This window comes from Schistocerca serialis, chromosome 2 (assembly GCF_023864345.2).
Source record: "Schistocerca serialis cubense isolate TAMUIC-IGC-003099 chromosome 2, iqSchSeri2.2, whole genome shotgun sequence".
In the NCBI taxonomy this organism is placed as follows: domain Eukaryota; kingdom Metazoa; phylum Arthropoda; class Insecta; order Orthoptera; family Acrididae; genus Schistocerca; species Schistocerca serialis.
This window is the reverse complement of record NC_064639.1, coordinates 454,401,069-454,425,841: the sequence shown is the minus strand read 5'-3', so window position 1 is coordinate 454,425,841 and position 24,773 is coordinate 454,401,069. Positions and strand designations below refer to the sequence as shown.

Genomic DNA, 24,773 nt, shown 5'->3' with positions numbered 1-24,773 from the left:
CATGTGCCCTAGAATGGAGTTTGTTTGCACAGCGGAAGATCTATTTTTATGCAATGACAAGGATATTGTAGCTGTAGAGTTCTGGCAGAAGAGAATCTAGATGTTCTCGTCCGGAAATGGGAAATAAAGCAGAGAATCCGAATCAGATACTGGGATGTAAAGCGTACCCAGCTCTGATCAGAATTTAGTAATCAGTAAGAGTAGGCTGAAGTTTAGAAGACTTATCCAGAAGAATCTGTGCGCAAAAAAAGGGGGGGGGGGCACTTAAGCATTGTGGAATAATGAGATGCGTTTGAATTTATGAGGGTACAGATATTACGATAAGAGTATCACAGTAGGCAGTTAAGTTGAAGGGGAGTGGACAACTCTAAAAAGGGCAATCGCCGAAGTTGGGCAGACGAACATAGCTACAGGGAAGGTAAATGCGACGTTGGTGAATTCAGCAGTGAGCTGAGTAAAGTTGACCGCTCAACTCAGTGGCAGAGGGAAAGTACTGATAGTCGTTCGTTTACCACAGTTTCCACAATGAAATCTTAACGCTATTTCACTATGGCTCTGAGCACTATGGGACTTAACATCTATGGTCATCAGTCCCCTACAACTTAGAACTACTTAAACCTAACTAACCTAAGGACATCACACAACACCCAGTCATCACGAGGGAGAGAAAATCCCTGACCCCGCCGGGAATCGAACCCGGGAACCCGGGCGTGGGAAGCGAGAACGCTATTTCACTATCAGAACTCTTCTTACGAACTTTTGCAGACTTCGCTCCACTGCAGTCTACAGAGTCTCCTTTAGTCAGGTGTTATTAGTCCGTATTTCCGACAAAAATTCAAACAGTATTTTACATTATCTAAGCATGGAATTAGATTCTTCCACGTCAGGCAGTCGGACGAAGAAACGTCTACGACACCAGACATCCCAACTCAGTACCGACGTAAATCGTATAGGTTTCCGTAGCATCTCTCAATTTATGGTAACTCTCGCCACCACAGTCGCATGATCGATTTAGAATGGCGAGTTCGATATTTATCTTTGGGGTCTGCGGCGTCGATAGGCAAACATTCTTGGAAATTATCGGTGTTAATGTGGTTCCATGCTCATACGTAATTTAGCCCTCTTTTCGGAATTGGTTATGGCAGATACTGGTGTTGCGGGCGATGTTTTTGAGGGTTTACCGATGGGTTTTTCTTAATCGTATGGTTTCTAGTGGTTATTTTTAATTTCGTGGTAACATGGTCTCTGAAATGTTTGGAAGGACAATTTGTATAAAGTTTCCTATATAATGTTTGTGTTCAAATCTACGTGTTCATTTCGAATTTCGTGAGGGTAATTTTGTGCGTGGAACGTACTGTGGCTGCTATAGGCTTAGTTTATCGTACAGGTATATGACATTTTTAGAATCAAAATCCATCTTACGCAAGGATATAACCTTGACAAGAGAATTAGAAACGAAACAGAGATTTGTTTATATACTCGCTACGTATCAGAGCATGATATCTCACACAATTAACACGTTACTAAAAGTCACTAACATAAAATTTGTATACCAGAAGACAATTTTCGAACACTACTGCGCTTCTGACAAGGCAAGCCAACTGTATATTCAAATCCAGGCTATATAAAATTCAATGTAATGTGTGTGTTAATTTCCATATAGGTCAAACTGGACGGAATTTCAATATTCGATACCGAGACCACATCAGAGAGTGACTGCACCAACTTCATTCCACCAATTTAAAACACAACGACATATAGCGGACGATATAGAATGGCCTGTCAAGGTTTTACACACTGCACGAGAAGGGTCACTAATGAATATTCTTTAAGAAATCGAAATATATTGTCACACACAAAATTACCGCCAAGAAATTCTAAATCAACATATCGTTTTGAAACACAAATACTACACAGATAATTTTATTGGAATTATTCTTCCAAACGCGCTAAACGAACGTGGAAAACCACTTAACAACTGTACACAGGCTACCTGCAGCGTAAGTAGTCAGCCGCTCGGATTCGATTCCTACCTTCTCGCAGGCGCGTTAAGCTATACGAGCGGGTCGACGAAATGTGTGTCACTAACAAAGTTGTTGTGCAGTCTGAAACTAGATTGCTCGACGCGAAAAGACGACGACGCGAAAAGACGACGACGCGAAAAGACGACGACGCGAAAAGACGACGACGCGAAAAGACGACGACGCGAAAAGACGACGACGCGAAAAGACGACGACGCGAAAAGACGACGACGCGAAAAGACGACGACGCGAAAAGACGACGACGCGAAAAGACGACGACGCGAAAAGACGACGACGCGAAAAGACGACGACGCGAAAAGACGACGACGCGAAAAGACGACGACGCGAAAAGACGACGACGCGAAAAGACGACGACGCGAAAAGACGACGACGCGAAAAGACGACGACGCGAAAAGACGACGACGCGAAAAGACGACGACGCGAAAAGACGACGACGCGAAAAGACGACGACGCGAAAAGACGACGACGCGAAAAGACGACGACGCGAAAAGACGACGACGCGAAAAGACGACGACGCGAAAAGACGACGACGCGAAAAGACGACGACGCGAAAAGACGACGACGCGAAAAGACGACGACGCGAAAAGACGACGACGCGAAAAGACGACGACGCGAAAAGACGACGACGCGAAAAGACGACGACGCGAAAAGACGACGACGCGAAAAGACGACGACGCGAAAAGACGACGACGCGAAAAGACGACGACGCGAAAAGACGACGACGCGAAAAGACGACGACGCGAAAAGACGACGACGCGAAAAGACGACGACGCGAAAAGACGACGACGCGAAAAGACGACGACGCGAAAAGACGACGACGCGAAAAGACGACGACGCGAAAAGACGACGACGCGAAAAGACGACGACGCGAAAAGACGACGACGCGAAAAGACGACGACGCGAAAAGACGACGACGCGAAAAGACGACGACACGAAAAGACGACGACACGAAAAGACGAGAAGGAAGCTTTGAGGTGCTTACGTCCTCTACGTCGAGCCCCTGGCTGCTCCAGGAGACGCAGGACACGAAGGCTGCAGAGACGCAGCCCAGCGGCCCCGCGCCGTCGAAGCCGATGGTCTCGCTGCCGAAGACGGCGAGCATGCCTCCGCCCAGCAGCATCAGCACCCGCAGCGGGATCACGTACGGCTGTGGGCAACCGCCAGCGGCTCGCTCAGTTTGTACGTGTACTGCGCTCATGCTGCGTCTTAATGACTACAAAAGCACTTACAACGGGCTATAAAAATATTTCACTGCGTCTCGGAGCTAACAGCTAGACTACTTACCTGAAAGTTTTGGGTTCGGTCCTTGATCAGTCCTAGAATTTTTTCTGTCACTTACCACTCCATCTCTGACAACATTTGCTGCTCCGAAAAATGCCGTAGTTCGGAGTCCATTTCAAACTGTACGCTGGCTAAGTCAGTTTACAGGTCAGAGGAAGGCAATGGCATTATCACCTCCAATAGCACTATATCCAGTAAAGCACTGCGGCGATTGAATCAACCTTCAGATTGATGACAACTTTATCTCAAGGTTGCGAAAGATCTCTTTTCTTCATATTTTGAATTCTTTTATTCTTAAAACATATGATCAAATCGATTTTGTAGGGAAATTATTATTTCTACTAGAAAGCCACTTTCCAATGGAAGCGCGCAGACGCCCACTCTAGCCGCTCGGCGCTTGGGCCCTTTGCGACTCCAATTGATATTTTGTTCTCTATGAAGCTATTTTAATATGCTAGGCGAAGATAATGTCGATATAGGTGCCCATCAGATGTCTCGATTGTGTGTTTTCGACAAAAGTGGGTTAAAAACCCAATTATGGTTACACTATCACAGGAGTTCAACGAGTGACAATCTGCGGCACCATTACTGTTCTGGAAGTTGATGTAAATGGAAGCAAGCTGAGGTGAACCGGAAACTGGATACTTTCGATCATAAGCCACCGCTAAAGAGAGGTTATCGAAGTTATTGCTGATGCATACAAACAGCTGACTGACTATAATCTGATGGTGCGAGACCTTTGAGCCTATACGCGGAACAACAATCAAGCAATGAATTCATTAATTTGGACTTATGCTCCGAAACAAATGTTTGCGACTGAAATTCGTCCAAATTGATAACAGTCGGGCATGTCTTTCAACGACGGGTTTAAGGATGTCTTTCATAATATTTATATATACTCAAAGGCAACAAAATAAGTTGGTTTTCAGTGCCTGCGTTTTCAAGTGATCGCCAGTTTGAAAAGCACTTCAGGAAATTTGACTTTGGAGGTTCACGCCACAGAGAATTTAATTCAGATAATTTACGTATGTTCAATTTTGTTTACAGACCTATACTTCATCCTTAATCACGCGAACCGTTTAGTTGCGGTATCGTCGCAGAGTTATTTTGGCCGCCATTTAGTGCTGCATAGCAAGGTATATACTTTTGAGTGTTAACAAAGATTTGTATGAAAAATTTATTGCAGGAAAAAATGTTGCACATGAGCATAAAATAAGACTCCAAGACCGGAAAACCCCCTTAAATCAATCGACGTACAGGGTGTTTCAAAGATTTTGCATCAAACATTTATGGGTGACAGATCTTATCATGGGGAATAACTTCTGTTCAATGCAGAATGTTCGCTGGCATTTCCTGTTGACACAGACGTCTTTTATAACTGATTATGCCCCTGAAAGGCGACAGGGCGTGGGCACTCTGTAGCGTTTATGGGCAGCGTGTGTTGCCTTTAGTCCAGTCAAGTGCTCTGCGTGAAAGTAGGCAGACCGAGCTTCTTAAATGTCTTTTTCCGCTTAGTCACACTCATTCTTAAGGTTTTCTTGTTGAAAATTATTGTCAATTATTTAGGGCAGGCATTCTGCAGACGCAACATCGGTTGTTGGTAGACACTGCTAGTTCAGTGAAATCTCGTTATCCCTGGCCGGTGAATTCAATAAAACGACACCCAGCAGGGAGAGGGAGGCGTCAGCGAACTTTTTGTCTGTAACAAAAGTTGTTCCCCATGAAGCGAGTTACCACCTCTGGAAGTTTCATGCAAAGATTTTTAAATATCATGTATATATGCCCAGGAGTAAGTGTATGGTTTCTGTGGGAAGGCACTATGAACATAGCATCTTGATTTGTCGAGGTTAGAAATACTAGTGACACTACGTGTCAATAAAAATGCTTTGGATGTGTAATGCACTCGCTGTAGCGGCAGGGTACATAGAATTATACGCTAAATAACATTTTTCGAGTCGGAACCAGTGACTTTCTGTGGTTACGGAGCTTCACATTTAGCAACCCATGAATTGTAATTTTTTTGCCTGACCCATTCTACACACTATAGAAACGAAACTGGGATAACAAGTATGTGGTGCGGTTGTAGGCAAAGTGGGTTTGGAAAATAAGCAATCATTGGCTTCACTAAATCATAACGGTGTAGAGGTGGAGCAGTAAAAGATAAACAACCACTTGTTTGCGTATGTGCGCAAATTGTGTCGAGGCAACTGTGTCACTTTTCACGTTCATTTCGACTGAAGTACCTAGATACCGTTCCCAGCCACAATAAGGTTGTCAGGTGCGTTTGCAGTCTGAAAACAGGAGGTATTGTAAATGAGAAGCCACTATAACGACTTCGGAAATCATTGAGAGCGAAAGGCCGGCACTGATTCGGAGCCCAAAGTGAATTAAAGTCAAGTCGTGAATTCGTGTGCACAATGGTACGGAAGGATTTAAATTTGCATCGGTAAAATATGCGTACTATTGAACAGCTTAAGGCCCGAGATTAAACGTAATTTTACTTTGCCATTCGACTGCAAGTGCTCATTAAAGAAAAGGAATTTGCCTTAATCATGAGCGATGCAGATCATTTTTATTTGATTACGGAGATCAGCTAGCAGAATTTCCAGCAGTGTTGCAAGAATAACCATTCAGAGTATTATTACTTTGAGTTTTTGGGTTTACTGAATCATATTTTTTTAAGATGAAAATGGTGCATTACGTTCACCTGGGGAGCACTTTGTTGCGTGCATAATTGAGAAAACAGCGTATAGGCGTATATACAACATTTTAAATGTCTATTTCCTACAAAATGATGCAAACCAGCACAATGCACCATTATTTATGGCCGCCGTTAATCGCTTTTTACGAGGCTGGGTCATTTCAAGCTTTGGCAACATCTCTTGGCTCCAAAAACACTTAAGAGTTAATCAACCAAGAAGTAGCTAAAGTTGGTAGAGAAATGCGGGAAGGTGTATATGAGAATTTTCAGTAAATGCTCGAAAACTGAAGCCAAGATTAACTAAATCACTGTCTAGACATACTTAAATCTTAATATGCATGGAAGCGAAACGTAATTACGATTTTTTTAATGTAATAAAATGCTATTTCATAAAAAAACCAAGTCAGAATTATCCACGTCATAAACATTCTATTTTCGTTGGCCGGAGTGCATCTTTGGAAACACCACAGGAAAAGACACATGACGACTTAGGACAAGAAATTCAATGTATGTGCTGCCTATAAGGTGAACAAGTAATTTTTTCTGAAATGGTTCCTTTTAGTTTTTAAACAATCACCTATATCCTGTAATTTCCACCTTAAATATATGCTCACTGTTATATAAATATTTAATAAATACTTAGGCAATAATTCATTTAACCAGCAGGCAGTATAACTAAAATTTTGTACCTTTCTTCCACCACTATTGCTGCGTACTGGCGCATACACTGGTATATAGTAATAATATTTAAAACATTAATATACTGTATCTAGCATATCTCGCTTGTAATAAAATGTATAATATTGGAGATTAACAATCAGGAAAGAATTTCTATAAAGACCAGTTTTTTGATTGCATTACTAAATCGAAAGTGAGCACAATTTGACCACAAAAGGACTGGTTTCTCAAGGATTATCTCTAGTGCCGTACTCAAATAGCATACTCACATCGTCTTTCTCGGGGATGTACTTGGCGAGAATTCCCCAGACGATACCGAAGCCGATGCCGCCGAAAACAGACACTGGGCCCTGCGCAATCTGATACGCCAGACTATCTGTGAACAAACGTTAACAAACTGTTTCCAGACTGGCTCTTTCACTCTGCAGTGACTCACGACCCATACTCAAAGCTTCAGGTCTCTGCTTTCTGAGGACAGGAACTGAGTCATGCCTGATTTGCATTGCAAAGTAAGGTTCTGGTTTTGAATTCAGATCCAGAACATAGTTTCAATCTAACAAAATATTGTGACTTCAACTTGACAAACAAGAGAACACAGGCAGCTAAGCAATGTGCTGTATCTTTACATGATTAAATAACAAATATTGACCACACTTCTTATTACACAACTGTGTTGCGAGTCTGTATCCCTTTATATATACAGTGTGTGTGTGTGTGTGTGTGTGTGTGTGTGTGTCATTACTTAATTGATTTAAACCAAGTTTTCTTTTTCAACCCCTGACATATATGCTGGCCTGCTCGACAGGTTCTAGTGCAGACAGCATCTATATGCCTTGCATGGGCTACATGTGCAGATGGGCAAAGGGGGAGGGGGGGCAGGAGATTAAGTGAGGGGGGAGGGGAGGGGAGGGGAGGAGAGGGGAGGGGAGGGGAGGGGAGGATGTTGTGGACAGAGAGAAGGGAGGAGGAGGAGGTGTGTGTGAATTGTGTGCTGGGTGCATAGATAAGCGAAACTGTGGGAAAAAGAGGCTAGTATATTATAAAGAATTATGTATGTATACATGTACGAATGTATGCATGTACGAATGTATGCATGTACGAATGTATGCATGTACGAATGTATGCATGTACGAATGTATGCATGTACGAATGTATGCATGTTCAAATGTTCATCTCCTACTGAACAACTAGATTTATTTCAACCAGTCTTGATACATACACAACTTACGTTTTGGAAAGAAGCATACAGGTGGGGGTGCAGGTGAAAAAGGGAATGACACAGAAGATTAACTCGGGGATATCTGGAGCAATTTCAGCCAGATTCTCTGCATACATATAATTTTTATTATTTGTGTACAGATAATGTGAGTCTGACATACCGCCGGGGGTGTGAGTGGGAGTAGAAAATCGTGAAGTGTAAAGATATTCGTTAATGAACGATATCAGAATCGAATCCATAGTTTTAGTCGTCACTTGGCTCACTGGTGACTGGCGCAATGACGTTTAAGTCCTAGGGGTGAGGTAGTGTCGGGGGTGCAAAGACACAGCAGAATATCTGTGTAACGCCTTAAACAATGTATGCCGAACTTGGCACAGATATCACTTGTTACCTGAAAAAAAAGAAAACCTACTGTGACAGGAAGACAGTTCTAGTAACCTATGGCTGAGAGTGAGATCGAAGAACTGTGACACAGAAACATAACTAACACTTCGATCAATTTAAACTATTTTTGATATTACTGGTGTGCCACATTGTTTTCATCCCCACCCCTACCCGTGCAGGTCCAAGTCCTACAGGTTATGATCGGAAAGAGAAGGGTGGCATGTAAAAATGTTCAAAATACAGCTTTTGGTATTTCTTCCTATTTTAGTTGACGGGGCATACTTTAAAAGTATTAAGTGCACTCTGTGTCTTATTTGTGTTGTTCAATGCGTCAACTGGGGCGCAAGAATACGCACTGCGTACGTCTTACCCAGGCAGTTTCCTCAGGATTGAAATGAAACGATGGGACGAAATTTACTACAGAGGCAGATGAAATGTGTACAAATATGTGTGAAATATGATACGTACGTGACAGACTGTATATACGCGGGCAAAAAGCCAGTATACAAATAAAATCCATGAGGATCTAACAGCGACAGTGAAACCTTTTTGGTTGCACGAATAACAAAATTTTTTGTATGAGACGAGCTTAGCAAAATATTTGTACTAACATGCACAGGATGAGACACAATAGAAGCACTGGTGGAATATGGAGCGCTTCTCTACTTGATTGTAGCAAGCGTTTCCAACACAGCAGCACTTTTAAACATGTGTAATACGAAACGTTGTTTGCTGCGCAAAGTACCGTCAACCGGGCATCTTTTGACCGATTTTCAGATTCAAATGTGACTGTCATGAATTTTTAACGTCTGTGATATTTATCGTAGTAAACATAGGGACTTGTATGAAAGCATTACACGCCCGTTAGTACACTACATTTCCTTAAATGCAGAGGAAGTAATCGAAAAAAACTGCATGTGGTGAAATTTCGCATGAATTTTGGGACACATTAACTAGCCTATATTTCCACCACAACTGTCAATTAGCATTTTATTTGTCGTCAATATTTCAAAAATACATTGCAACTTTCATCACCCAGAAATAAATAAATTGGTCTAACGTTTTCCTAAGTGCTTCATTAAGCCTCATAAAAGAAAAAACCTAGTATGATGCATAAATCAAATTCTGTGATTCATCATCAAAAGTATAAGTACAATGAAAGGTACTAGGATGTTTAGCACAATACCTTCAGTTTCATCCATTTTAAACCTAATTCCTAGTTTCAAAACATCCGGTGCAGTTAGAACCAAGATTATATGTTCTTCATTTATCGAGGCATTATCTGGCTCTTGTAACCGAACAAACTTCGTTACTTGTTTCCGGAGATATTTGACATTATGTGCTATAACTGAATCATTGCCTGAGCAACAATAACTTGTTTTTAGAGCAATATATGACTGACATTTGTTTTTGTTAGTTGTAGCCACATTAACAATTACATGAGTTTTCGTCAGATTACGCTGATACAATATCTCCCTACTTAGCGATCATGTACAACCGCTCGCTCACCAATCGATCTGTACCTACAGATTTGAAAATTGCGCAGGTCGCACCAGCGTTTAAGAAGGGTAGTAGGAGTAATCCATCGAACTACAGACCTATATCATTGACGTCGGTTTGCAGTAGGGTTTTGGAGCATATACTGTATTCAAACATTATGAATCACCTCGAAGGGAACGATCTATTGATACATAATCAGCATGGTTTCAGAAAACATCGTTCTTGTGCAATGCAGCTAGCTCTTTATTCGCACGAAGTAATAGCCGCTATCGAGAGGGGATCTCAAGTTGATTCTGTATTTCTAGATTTCCGGAAAGCTTTTGACACCGTTCCTCACAAGCGACTTCTAATCAAGCTGCGGGCCTATGGGGTATCGTCTCAGTTGTGCGACTGGATTCGTGATTTCCTGCCAGGAAGGTCGCAATTCGTAGTAATAGACGGCAAATTATCGAGTAAAACTGAAGTGATATCAAGTGTTCCCCAGGGAAGCGTCCTGGGACCTCTGCTGTTCCTGATCTATATAAATGACCTGGGCGACAATCTGAGCAGTTCTCTTAGGTTGTTCGCAGATGATGCTGTAATTTACCGTCTAGTAAGGTCATCCGAAGACCAGTATCAGTTGCAAAGCGATTTAGAAAAGATTGCTGTATGGTGTGGCAGGTGGCAGTCGACATTAAATAACGAAAAGTGTGAGGTGATCCACATGAGTTCCAAAAGAAATCCGTTGGAATTCGATTACTTGATAAATAGTACAATTCTCAAGGCTGTCAATTCAACTAAGTACCCGGGTGTTAAAATTACGAACAACTTCAGTTGAAAAGACCATATAGATAACATTGTGGGGAAGGCGAGCCAAAGGTTGCGTTTCATTGGCAGGACACTTAAAAGATGCAACAAGTCCACTAAAGAGACAGCTCACACTACACTCGTTCGTCCTCTGTTAGAATATTGCTGCGCGGTGTGGGATCCTTACGAGGTGGGACTGACGGAGGACATCGAAAGGGTGCATAAAAGGGTAGCTCGTTTTGTATTATCACGTAATAGGGGAGTGAGTGTGGCAGATATGATACGCGAGTTGGGATGGAAGTCATTAAAGCAAAGACTTTTTCGTCGCGGAGAGATCTATTTACGAAATTAGTCACCAACTTTCTCTTCCGAATGCGAAAATATTTTGTTGAGCCCAACCTACATAGGTGGAATGGTAGAGGGATAGTATGATCGTGGTTCGAGGAACCCACTGCCAAGCACTTAAATGTGAATTGCAGAGTAATCATGTAGATGTAGATAGTGATGACTAATGGTTTTTTTCCTTAGTTCCAAACTACGTGTATCTGTACTCCTGGGATGACAATGACCAGTGGTCAAAGTAGTCTCAAAACAGTGAAATCATGCACACGACCTCAGAAATCTTAACATACTGGTAGATGCAAGTGAAGAAGAAACTAATCAGTGGTTTGTTTCGAGAATTAATCGAGTAACATGCGTGATGCAGTTGAAGACACCAATGGCTTTGCAGTAAAATGATATGGATGAATTTTGCACAACCTGATTTTAAAAGGTTTTCGTATACAATTATAAGTCGCAACAGGTTCGTAAACTGTCGGGGAGGAAAATCGGCACTACACTGAATCATGGAGTGTATACTGATGGAACTTTACCACCAAACTATGTATACTAAACACTTAACAGAGACAGCAGATAGCTGTAAAACTTTGAGTGTCCGAGTGGTCAAAGTAACCACGGCGGTAAAAGTATGCCCGGTTTACGGTGCCGCGAGTGACAAGCGTGCAAGTTTTAGGGGCACTCACTCTGGGAGAACATGATGCTCTGGACGACGCCGAAGACGGCGACGGAGGTGGCGTCGTCGATGCCGGAGATGGCGATGATGACGGTGGGGATGCCCTTGCTGACCCCGTAGCCCTTGGTGCGCAGCCGCAGCAGCCCGGGCACGATCACCGCCGGCGACACCGCCGCCACCACCGACCTGCCACAGCACAAGACAGCAACGACGTCACCACGCTGCGCTGTGCTGTGCTGCTCTGCTCTCGCTATCCGCTACTTGTGTTAGAACGTCGCTAGGGCTCTGAATGGGCAACAAAGACGAATCGCCTAGTGCCAGGGGTCTCCAAACTACGGCCCGCGGGCCGAAACCGGCCCTCGTGGGCCGGCAAACCGGCTCGCGTTAGCTGGCCGGACACCCCCGGTATCCGGCCCGCCAAGTATTTGAGGTGCTACCTATACTGGCAACAATTGAGTTTCGAGGCCTATCGCGACCAATACACCGCGACATTGTCGGAGCTCTATCTTTACAAAGCGGAAGGTCATGGTTAAACTTGTGGCTATCCACAATAAACAGACAGACCATGCTCCGTGCGATAGTGAAAAAAAAGAAAAAACGGTTAATAGACTAACACTATAGCAGTTTGTGTAATTCTGATCAGAGTAAGTATGGTATGCAGCCATATCAGACAGATAGTTGGCCAAATCCTGCCCTTACTTACCTTCAACCTGCAGGTTTACATTAATCATGTCGGTAAAACTGAAGTAGCAGCTCAAACATTGAGGTCAAAAATAAGCTGTGAAAAGAAACGGAAAAACCAAAGAGGTACAAAAACTCATGTTCTGTATGTAGTTTAAAATGAGAAGAGGTTCACGCCAAAAGCTTATTCGAGCATTTTATTCTACTCACGAATCTGGTGCAAGTCTTTCAAATGGACGCCACTTCGGCGACTAGCCTTAGTAATCAATCATTATGGAAGATGCTTCTTAAGCGAGGTTTCACTTTCTTTTGATTATGTCGTAAAATACATACAGAATGTGCAGTGACATACTTTTTTGTCAATGAAATTCGCCAGAATAAAATACGCCAGAATTTCGGTCAGGTACGTCCACCAATAAAAATTACGTAATTAAATAAAAATCGTAGTTCGTTTCAGTGCTAGCTATTCCCACAACCTTAGATTTTTGCGATTTCATCTTTCCTTTGGCCTTACATTACGGTGATCATGGAGTGCTAGGGTGCTTTAATCCCACTAGGTGGATCTTGGCCCTTATGACTTCGTGGAGGAGTCAATGTGGCCCGCGGACTAATAAGTTTGGAGACCCTTGGCCTAGTCAAAGAGCTTATCTGAACTGTAAGTGAATTGAGACAGCTGTAGCTGGCCGGCTGCTATGGCCAAGCGGTTCTAGGCGCTTCAGTCCGGAACCGCGCGACAGGTTCGAATCCTTCCTCGCGCATGGATGTGTGTGATGTCCTTAGGTTAGTTAGGTTTATGTAGTTCTAAGTTCTAGGGGACTGATGACCTCAGCTGTTAAGTCCCTTATTGCTCAGAGCAATTTTTTTGTTTTATTCATTCTACTGACAAGTCATATTTGCCATGTGGAATATTTCCTATTTCCACTCGTCTGTTGATTAGGTCCGATGCCAACAAATGACAAACTAAATGCTTTATTAACAACGTTGTAAGTGGTCTACGGGGAAAGTTTGTCCAAGTGTGAATAAGAAAATTTTTACAAGGTGATTCCCACAAAGAAGAAAACAGCCACCCGCCACTGTTAATAACTTGTTAGCTTTTTCCCCAGTACTTTACATAAACAACAAAAAATTTAATATAAACGTGCGTAGCCGTCTGAAAATGAACCTGTCTGCTCGAAATCAACAACGGCGCTATTTGTTATGCAAATAACATTATTAACAGTGGTTGGTCGCTGGTTTCTTTTTTGCGGGAACCAATTTGTATTTTGTACACAGCCAAGGTCTTAAAAATTTGTTTTCGATGAAATAGCAGGAAGAAAGTCTTTAGTCAAAGTGTCATCAATACTGGGGCGCTATGTGTTATTTGTGAAAATACAGTTACGGAAATACAACATTAGGTTTTAAATCAGTAGAACTGTAGCCAAACCACTTCTCATAATGTGATCAAAAGTATTCGGACACCTGGCTGAAAATGACGTACAAGTTCGTGGCGCCCTCCATCGGTAATGCTGGAATTCAGTATTGTAATGGCCCACCCTTAGCCCTGATGACAGCTTCCACTCTCCCAGGCATACGTTCAATCAGGTGCTGGAAGGTTTCTTGGGGAATGGCAGCCCATTCTTCACGGAGTGCTGCACTGAGGAGAGGTATCAATGTCGGTCGGTGAGACCTGGTACGAAGTCTGCGTTCCAAAACAGCCCTAGTGTGTTCTATAGGATTCAGGTCACGACTCTGTGCAGGCCAGTCCATTACAGGAATGTTATTGTCTTGTAACCACTCCGTCACAGGCCGTGAATTATGAACAGGTGCTCGATCGTGTTGAAAGGTGCAATCCCCATCCTCGAATTGCTCTTCAACAGTGGGAAGCAAGAAGGTGCTTAAAACATCAATATAGGTCTGTGCTGTCACAGTGCAATGCAAAACAATAAGGGGTGGAAGCCCCCTCCATGTAAAAACACGACCACACCATAACAGAACTGTATACGAATTTTACTGTTGGCACTACACACGCTGGCAGATGACGTTCACCGGGTATTCGCCATACCCACACCCTGCCATCGGATCACCACATTGTGTACCGTAATTCGTCACTCCACACAACATTTTTCCACTGTTCAATCGGCCAATGTTTACACTCCTTACACCATCGTTGTTTTGCATTTACCGGCGTGATGTGTGGCTCATGAGCAGCCGCTCAACCATGAAATCCAAGTTTTCTTACTTCCCGCCTAACTGTCATAGTACTTGCTGTGGATCCTGATGCTGTTTGGAATTCATGTGTGATTGTCGGGATAGATGTCTGCCTATTACACATTACGACCCTCTTCAACTGTCGGCGGTTTCTGTGAGTCAACAGATGAGGTCGGCCTGTACGCTTTTGTGCTGTACGTGTCCCTTCACGTTCCCACTTCATCACATCGGAAACAGTGTACCTAGGGATGTTTAGGAGTGTGGAATATCACGTACAGACGTATGACAAGTGAATCACCTGACCACGTTCGAAGTCCGTGAGTTCCGCGGAGCGGCCCATTCTGTTCTCTCACGATGTCTAATAACTACTGAGGTGGCTAATATGGAGCACATGGCAGCACAATGCACCTAATATGAAAAATCTATGTTTTGAGGGGGTCCGGATACTTTTGATCGTATAATAAACCTATTAAATTTTGGAATTCTAGAGGGACGCACAGTTTGCCCTAAGACCATGCCGCATCTACTAGCACATGTTTGGTACTTTTAGCAGCTGGCTCATGTCTATGAACATGGAACAGAGTACCGACAACACAATAGCACTGGAAACGCATTTTGTGAAAAAAATAGCACATTTTTCATTTACACTCTTACATTCTCGCCACGGTTACTCAGGCCATAGTAATGGATTTTGTGCTTCTTGATCTTTACCATTTCCTTTGATTTTGTTATGTGACACTTTACTACGAAACCATGACATTTACTTGCCCTTTATTGGAAACACGCGGTGATGCTATAGTAAATAATTACAGTGGTGGCTAAGTAAAACGCGTCGTACTGTCAATGCTTTCAATTCAGTTCTTCTTCTACTATCAATCCCAATTTTTTGCCGATTTACAATACGCCAATAGAACCGTCCCCATTGCCAGGTGCAGTAATATTGTGGTCGACTACTACATAGCAAGCGTGTGGACTGTTTTCTTCCACCGAAGGAACCAAAAAGATTTAGAAGTTTCACAACAATGTGACAAAGAAAGGTCTACACTGCCATATTAACAGAATCTTCCGTCGGTTTTTGGTAGAACAACATTATAATAAATGAAAAGCACCATTTTTCTTTTGTTCTACAATATTACTTTTATTGTAAACCGGTTTTTGGCTTACAAGGCCATCTTCAGACATTTACTGAGTATAATCAACAAAGAAGTTAAATGTTAGCAGACAACATTGTAAGAGAAGTAATACATGTAGACTGATGTAGAAACATACAGTACGTAACATCTTTGCAATGAAAAAGTAAAAACTGAACTGTACATGAATAACAATGGAGTAGACAGGAAAACCTTTAGCACAAAATAGGAATAGCATGCCTACATAACAGTTTCTATTAATAAACAAAACTTACAAAAAAAAATAAAATTAGTACTAGACAAGGCTTCATCAGGAGGTATGAAACATGGAGAGTGATACACAACAAATTAAAAGAAGAGACAGTTATCAATGTAAATACAGAATACATAAGGAAATTATGCAATGTCAATAAGATAAACAGAAATAAATAAATGCAGGAAAATGGAGGTGTTTGAGGGAACCTACAGTCTAAGAGTGTGGTGGTACTGCATTTTAACATTAACATTATAATCAAAGCAGTGGCTGTGTAACAGTTTTCATTAAATAAATGAACAAAGTAAAATATGAATAGTATTTGAGACAACTACAAGGGGTGTTAAACATGGACAGTAATACAAGTACCAGTTAAAAGCAAGCCTTAACTATTGAAACTACAGTCTATGTGGAATACAAAGACAACTTCAACAAAACAAAACAACTTAATGAATACAGGAAAATGGGAATATGTAGGAAGAGAGAGAAAAGTCAGATCTATTGAACGAGGAAGTAATTTTAGGTGTTATTTGGCACTCAGAAAATGAGAGAAAGTAAGAGTTTGCTATCTGCTGCCTTCTGAGTAATGTTAATGTGTTTGTATGAATATACATTCTGAAACAAATAGATGTCTTTTTAAATTTTTGGACGACATCTTTTCTATTCTTTCATTTCTCAGCAGAATGGAAGGTTTATCAAAGACCTTTATCAAGAACATCATCTATTAATTTTGTGTTGATCGTTAAACGCTATTGTCTTTGCCAGTTTCATAATTCTGTTACTATATTTGGCTTCTTTTAAGATGAGTGACCCATTATAATCTCACAGTCACCGTTCAGGTACAAAACTGCAAAACAGACAGCTCTTACAACACGGACGATTTTGACTTACATGTAAACAGGCGAAACTCAGTACAGGAATAAAATGCCAGCGGTATGCCACGAGTAATCGATAGAAACACGAAAATCACTCGTGTAAAAGGGGCATTAGAGATGAAGTGCTGGCCCGGGTTGGCGATGGAAATTGGTTCTCCCCTTTGGAAGCAACCAGCCCATCATTGGCCTTGAGCAAGTTACGAGAATCGGGAAGGATCTACATCTGGAATGAATCTTTAGTCTGCAGCAGAGCGTGTGCTGATTTGATATTTCCTGTCCTATTGAAACTGTGCCGTGCCGGTACTCGAACTTATGATCTTTGCCTTTCGCAGGAAAGTTCCCTTTGAATGAGCTATCCTAGCAAGACTCAGGATCTGCCCTCACAGCTTTACTGCCGCAAGATCATCATCTTTCTTCCATAAGATCTAGTCCCGGACGGTATGCAGGAGAACCTCTGCAAAGTTTGGAAGGTAGGAGAAGACATATTGGTAGAAGTAAAGCTGTGAGAGCTCAGTCGGTAGAAGACTTGCCCGCGAAAGACAAAGTTCCCTGTTTCGAGTCTCGATCCGGCACACAGATTTCATCAGCCATAAAGTTTCAAACTTAAATCTACACTGCATAAAGAAATGGAGAGGAGCAGCTAAGGTTACCTCACAGTACCACTGTGGAATCACCAACAATACACAGACGACGAGGAACATAGGCAGCAAGGAGCAACAGAAAACTGCCACGGGGTTGCTAAGAGCGATCATTAGCAGGAGCAATCATCGACAGGAAGCAGCGAGAGCCGCATAAGATGTTCAAAGTTACGTGGTATTCATCCTAACAACTGGAATGACTACTGTACAACACTGAAGCCCACCTACATTAAGACTCGTCATTTTTCTTATGCAGTTATAAGAGTCGAGGGACATGAAAGGGAAGCAGTGGTTGGTAAGGGAGTGAGACAGGGTTGTAGCCTCTCCCCGATGCTATTCAATCTGTATATTGAGCAAGCAGTAAAGGAAACAAAGGAAGAGTTCGGAGTAGGTATTAAAATCCATGGAGAAGAAATAAAAACTTTGAGGTTCGCCGATGACACTGTAATTCTGTCAGAAACAGCAAAGGACTTTGAAGAGCAGTTGAACGGAATGGACTGTCTTGAAAGGAGGGTATAAGACGAACATCTTGACTAGAAGAAGGATCAGTTGGTAGGACATGTTCTGAGGCATCAAGGGATCACCAATTTAGCACTGGAGGGCACCGTGGAGGGTAAAAATCGTAGAGGGAGACCAAGAGACGAGTACACTAAGCAGATTCAGAAGGATGTAGGCTGCAGTAGGTACTGGAAGATGAAGAGGCTTGCACAGGATAGAGTAGCATGGAGAGTTGCATCAAACCAGTCTCAGGACTGAAGACCACAACAACAACATTCTTCTTATGAGACAGATGAGTGGTAATCTGATATCGATCTGCTCTTCTAATGAATGAATGGTTCATCGGCCAACCAAGCGAGCGTTTTAGTCAGTTTCCCACTTTCATCTAGGAAAATGACTAACTGGTATCCACTCAGTTCGAATACGAAACCAGCGTCTTAATCTTTCATTCACTTTCTAAATTAGGCAAGTGGTACTACATCGTGTACATAAAAATTTTAAAATAAATTTGAATAAAATCCTTTTGAGTGTTAGGCGGCGTCTTTTTTAGCAGTAAAGCAACTATAAAGCTACATTTCAAGCATCTTTTGCAACGGTCGTCTTCAAGGCGATAGAAAGACAGATGATTGTGTTCATCTACACATCTGCATTGATACTCTGCAAAGCACCTTGCATACCAACGTCACGTCCCTTTTCCTTTCTATTCGCGTATGGTTCTCGGAAAGAAAGATTGCTGGTAAACCTCCGTGTGGGTTCGGGTCTCTGTAATTTTATCTTTATGGTCTCTTCGCGAGGAGGACCAGTGTAGTGGTTCACTCTGCTTGAGCAGTAGACTATGACGTGGTGAGGACGCCTCTGGATGTGTGTCACAGCAGCTAACTGAGCGTCTCCGTGACGCTTTCGCGCTGCTAAATGAACCAGTAACCAAATGTGCTGCTCTTCTCTCGATATTATCGATTTCCTCTATCAAACCAGTCTGGTTCGAATGCCATACTGACAAACAATATTCAAGTACTGGTCTAACAAGTGTTTTGTAACCTACTTCCTTTTTTGATAGAGTACATTTCCTGAAGATTCTTTGAATTAATCTCAGTTTGGCATCCGCCTAACTCGCGATTAATTTTATATGGTCGTCCCACTTCAAATAGCTCCGTATGCATATTCCTAGGCATCTTATAGAAGTAACTGCTTGCAGTGATTGGACTGCAATTGTGTGATCATAAAATATGGGGTCTCTCTCCGTCAGTAGTTACATTAGTTTATGTTGAGGGTCAATTACCACTCCCTGCATCAAGTGTCGATCCTCTTCAGGTGTTACCAAGCGAGGTGGCGCAGTGGTTAGCACATTGGTTTCGCATTCGTCCGGCCATTCAGGTTTAGGTTTTCCGTGCTTTCCCTAAATCGCTCCAGGCAAATGCCGGGATGGTTCCTTTGAACGAGCACGGCCGATTTCCTTCCCCATCCTTGATACAATCCGATCCTGAGAGTTGTCTCTAATCACCTCCATGTCGACGGAAATTTGAACCCTGACTGACTTCCTTCCACAGGTGTTTTTGAATATCGCTACAATTTTCTACCATCGCGACTTCTCTGTACACAAGAGCAACAGCAAAAAGCCTCCTGGAACTTCCGACGTTACCTGCTAGATTATTTATATATAGCGTGAAAAGTAATGGTCCTTTAAAACTCCCCGGGGGCAAGCCCGAAGTTACTTTGACATCTGAAGGCTTCCCTCCGTTCAGAACAACATGCTGTCTTCTTCTTGCTACAAAGACTTCAGTCACACAGTCGGTCCAATATTCCATATGCTCGTATTTTGTTCATTAGACAGCAATAAGGAACTGTATCGAATGCCATTGGGAAGTCAAGGAACACGGTATCCACCTAGGCGGCTGTATCTACTGATTTCTCACTATATATAACTTTGGTTGTCACGTGGTATCTAACAAAGTAGTAGATACCACGTGACAACAAAAGTTATATGTAATGAGAAAGCAGTAGATACAGGCACCCAGGCAGATACTGTGGTCCTTGACTTTCCAAGGGCATTCGATATAGTTCCTTACTGCCAAACTTCTGCTGTCACATGACAATTGACCAACTGACAGCATTATTCTGACCTGTCATTGGTTATTCCAGAGTAATGGTGCCCGTGGAACGGTAGTTGCCTGCTTACCCCAGGTGGTGATCGGCAGGCAACAGCTAGTTGGTACCTTGCACCCAGGCTCAGCGTATTCCATCAGCGAGACATCGAAACCCGTCGGAAGTGGTCAATTGTTGATGCTGCTGAATCCGTATATTGAGGAACTGCTGGCTGGCGAACACATGTGGCTTGTTAGATTGGGGTAGCTAGCAACAAAGCCATCGGCAGTTTGTAGCCATCCTACCTGTTCGTGCTGTTGGGATGTTTGGTTATCTGAACAGCCTGCCTTATTTTCCGCTCCTGTATCCGTGCTTGCTGAGCAAGCGTACGGTCTTCTAGAGGACAACTGACAGGTCGGCCGCCTACAATCCAGGTGGCGTTCAGCTGTTGCTGATTTGCTATATTGCCCCTGTCTCCCACACCGTACATGCGAATGCTAATCGGTCACCTGGTTTCGCCAAAACAGCCTTCTGTACAACCATTCCTCCTCAGGTTTCTTGACTTCACTGTCCAGTGCTGTTTCAGAATAGTGTCTTCATCTGTCACGTGACAAACGAAGTAGGTCAGTATACACTATCAGCTCAAAAGTATCCGCACACCCCTATGTAATGTTGTATTGGCCACTAGATGTCACGAGATGCCAACCCGCTAGTATAAAAGGTGACGTAGAGTACTGTGATGTCAGTAGAGAAGCAGTAACAGGAGAATGGGGTGGTCAGAAGGTCTCAGTGACTCCCAGCATTGATTAGTCATTGGCTGTCATTTAACTACCAAATCCATCAGAACATTTCAACCCCTCTACCACCACCAAAATCGACTTCTGGTGATGCGATTTTGAACTGGAAACGCGAAGGAACAACCACAGCTAAATAAAGATCAGGTGGTCCTTCACGTCTAATGGCTAGGGATCGTCGTGCATTGCGGAGGGTGGTTGTATTAAATCGTATGTAACGAACAGAAGGATCACTCGTGAATTCCAAAATGCTACCAGCATTCCAGCTAACCGAATGTCAGTGTGCAGAAAGTTTGAAACAATTGGGTACAGTGGTTGATCAACTCATCAGCGACACAAATCTGTAGTCGATGCTGAGTGAACTTTAAGTGGTGTGAAGAGACTCCACCGGACAGTGGATGACTCCAAAGTGAGGTGAGTGATGGATCACGCTATAACCTGTAACATCCGAAGGAAGAGTTTGGGTTTGGTGAAGGCCTCGAGAACGTTGCCTGCCACCATGTCCAGTGCTAGCAGAGAAGTACAGAGGTGGTACTACGGTATGGGAATGTGTGTCGGCCTCGTGATGACAGGGTGTTGTGTGCTGTAGTTAGGTTAGTTATGTTTGAGTAGTTCTAAGTTCTAGGGGACTGATGACCATAGATGTTAAGTCCCGTAGTGCTCAGAGCCATTTTTTGAACCAATGTGTGTCGTGGTTAGGATGTGGTCCCTTTATTGCAACCAGGAAAACGCTAAATGCAGAAGTTTGTGAAAAAATTTTACAGCATTGAATATAGTGTACAGCAGAGGAAGAGTTCGGAGACGATGACTCACTGCATCAGCATGACATTGCACCCTGTCATAAGGCATCTGTGAGCAACATTCCTCAAGTGATCTGCCCTGTCTGAAGTCCCAATCTGAACCCAGCGGAACAGCTTTGGGATGAGTTACGAAATGCGTTCAATAAGGAATGCAACATTTTTCTTGGGCAATTTCGGTTGAAAAAAATGCGGAATTTGTTGTGGAACATCGCGGAATATTCCCGCTTTAGCATCTAAGGTTTCATGAAGTTCCGATAGGTGGCGGTGCTATACGTAGCCTTCAAAATGGCGAGCTGTCATTGAATTTCACAGATGTTCACAGGTGCTTACAGAATGTCTACGGAGACCCAATGGCAGTGAAAAAAAAAGGCACGCTGCGTCATTAGGCGAGGCGTCTGTCATCTTGGCAACAAGGTGGCGCCAACCTGTCCGATCTCCCACGTGCCGGCCGGCGGCACACAGCTGAACTATCCTCAAGAAATGAAAGGAACGACTTATCGTGTTCGTCGAGACAAACCTGCAAACGAACTTTATTTCCGATACATTGCAGGGCCTCACACAAATCTGCGCAACCGACTGGAACTCTCAAAACTTCATTGGACTATTCTTCCTCACCCCTACAGCCGGATCTTGCACCTCCCTACTTCCATCTGTGTGATCCAATGAAGGATGCGTTCTGCGGGAAGCAGTATGTGGATAATGAGGAGGTTATTCGTTCAGGAAGACGTTGGCTCCGACGTCGGCGAGTAAAGTAGTACCATTCGGATGTACAGGTCCTCCCAGTAAGGTGATGTAAGGCAGTCACATTAAACGAGGATTGTGTTCAAAAATAGGGTTTTGCAGCCCAGAAAGTGGGGAATAATATGGGGTTCAAATGGCTCTGACCACTACGGGACTTAAACATCTGAGGTCATCAGTCCCCTAGAACTTATAACTACTTAAACCTAACTAACCTAAGGACATCACATACATCCATGCCCAAGGCAGGATTCGAACTTGCGACCGTAGCGATCTCGCTGTTCCAGACTGGAGCGCCTAGAACCGCTCGGCCACACCGGCCGGAGGAATAATATGGCGTATTGGAATCCTGAATAATACAGACGTACTTAAAAAAAAAAGAGGCATTTGTTACATTACTTATTGAACGTACCTCGTATAACGGCGACTTCGCTCCAGACCCGAGAGTCCAACACCATTACCTTCTCTAGTTTCGACTCTTGAGGAATAATTGGTTGCCATTTCTCCACAGACAATCAATATCGTGTCTGAGCGCCCCTAGCCGAGTTCCAGCCATTACGATGGCGAAAGGTGGGGACATACCTCATTAGCTAACAGATTTCCAGATACTTTTACCACATAGTGACAATCATAACAGCAGATTCATAGCTCTGAAGAGGACCTCTACAAAAGACGGCCGAAACATCAGTTCTCGTTGTTAACAGTACGACACGCACCCTAAATATATTGCCGCTGCGTATACCTACGTTAAAGTGATTTATCTGAAACCTTTCGTAATGACACTGCTGCAACGGGCATGCAGAATCCAAGAAGTAATACTATTGTCTAACGAAAAGCGCGTTGCAGAAATACGCAGATCCCTGTGTTTCATAACGTGGCAGCGATCTGTGTAGCAAGAGACAGCCGGAGCAAGAAGTGTCGCAACTTCCCACTTGCTGCTGGACATACGTGGGCAGTGGCTAGATGCCCGCCAAACACGCGCGAGGGATGCGCGCATTTCATTACACTCCATTCCACTTGAAGCGACTGTGTGTCTCAGTAATCCAAAACCGAAAGAAACGTCTGCAAGACGTTCCTAGACAACTATCGCATAGGGATCATGTGTGAAGGCTTTGTTAAATGATCTCGTCTTTCTTGGGCAGATAACACGGAGTGACACTCATCGAAGCCAAGCGCTATTTCGGCAAACTCACTCGGCAGTAAACCGAAGAGTTTTTAGTGTTAAGTGGTTTGAAAGGATACACGGGTAGTGCGGTAGCAATGCGAAAAATGCATGCTTGAACATAAATGCAGGTACTAACAAGGGAACCTCCCCATCGCACCCCTCTCAGATTTAGTTATAAGTTGGCACAGTGGATAGGCCTTAAACTGAGCACACATCAATCGAGAAAACAGGAAGAAGTTGTGTGGAACTATGAAAAAAATAAGCAAAATGTACAAACTGAGTAGTCCATGCGCAAGATATGCAACATAACAGGAAATTGTGAGCTCAGGAGCGCCGTGGTCCCGTGGTTAGCGTGAGCAACTGCGGTACGAGAGGTCCTTTGTTCAAGCCTTCCCTCGAATGAAAAGTTTAATTTTTTATTTTCAGACAATTATCAAAGTTCAGGCACTCACACATAATCAACTTCGCTCTCCAAAATTCGAAGACGTGTTCAGATTTGCTTGGACATATGCAGGATTTGACGGTCTACGCAAGGAAAAATTTGAAAACGTTAAAAACATATATATGTTGTGACAGAACACAGGGAAAACTGTGCGACTGTGAAACTGTTGCATTCATTTGTTGCAGTTTATGTGACAATCTCTTATGTTTTCATCACTTTTTTGGGAGTGATTATCACATCCACAAGAAAACCTAAATGGGGCAAGGTAGAAGAATCTTTTTACCCATTCCCCAAGTGTACAAGTTAGGTGGGTCGACAACATATTCCTGTCATGTGACGCACATGACCTCACCAGTGTCGTATAGAATATATCAGACGTGTTTTCCCGTGGAGGAATCGGTTGACCTATGACCTTGCGGTCAAATGTTTTCGGTTCCCATTGGAGAGGCACGTCCTTTCGTCTACTAATCACACGGTTTTGCGGTGCGGTCGCAAAACACAGACACTAAACTTATTACAGTGAACAGAGATGTCAATGAACGAACGGACAGATCATAACTTTGCGAAAATAAAGAAAGAAAAATGTTTCACTCAAGGGAAGACTTGAACTAAAGACATCCCGTACCGCAGTTGCTCACGCTATCCACGGGACCACAGCGCTTCTGAGCCCACAATCTGCTGATGTGTTGCATATCTTGCGCATGGACTATTCAGTTTGTATATTTTGCTTATTTTTTTCATAGCTCCACACAACTTCTTCCTGTTATCTCTATTGACCTGTGTTCAGTTTTTCAAGGCCTATCCACTGTGCCAACTTATAACTAAATCTGAGGGGGGTGCGATGGGGAGGTTCCCTTGTAAGAAACTGCAGGTTGCCCTCTTATGTT

General features: G+C 43.1%; 1 protein-coding gene across 2 annotated transcripts in view; it reads right to left on the bottom strand.

Annotated features, from left to right (window-relative positions):
* Positions 1 to 24,773, bottom strand: part of LOC126457340 (sodium/hydrogen exchanger 9B2-like) — a 372,728-nt gene that overhangs the window by 28,236 nt on the left and 319,719 nt on the right. For both annotated transcript variants that reach the window (XM_050093554.1, XM_050093556.1), the window contains 3 exons: positions 11,614 to 11,789; positions 6,972 to 7,078; positions 3,025 to 3,189 (listed from right to left, as the gene is read on the bottom strand). In XM_050093554.1, the coding sequence (XP_049949511.1) occupies positions 3,025 to 3,189; positions 6,972 to 7,078; positions 11,614 to 11,789 (448 nt within the window). The remainder of the gene's footprint in view (positions 1 to 3,024; positions 3,190 to 6,971; positions 7,079 to 11,613; positions 11,790 to 24,773) is intronic.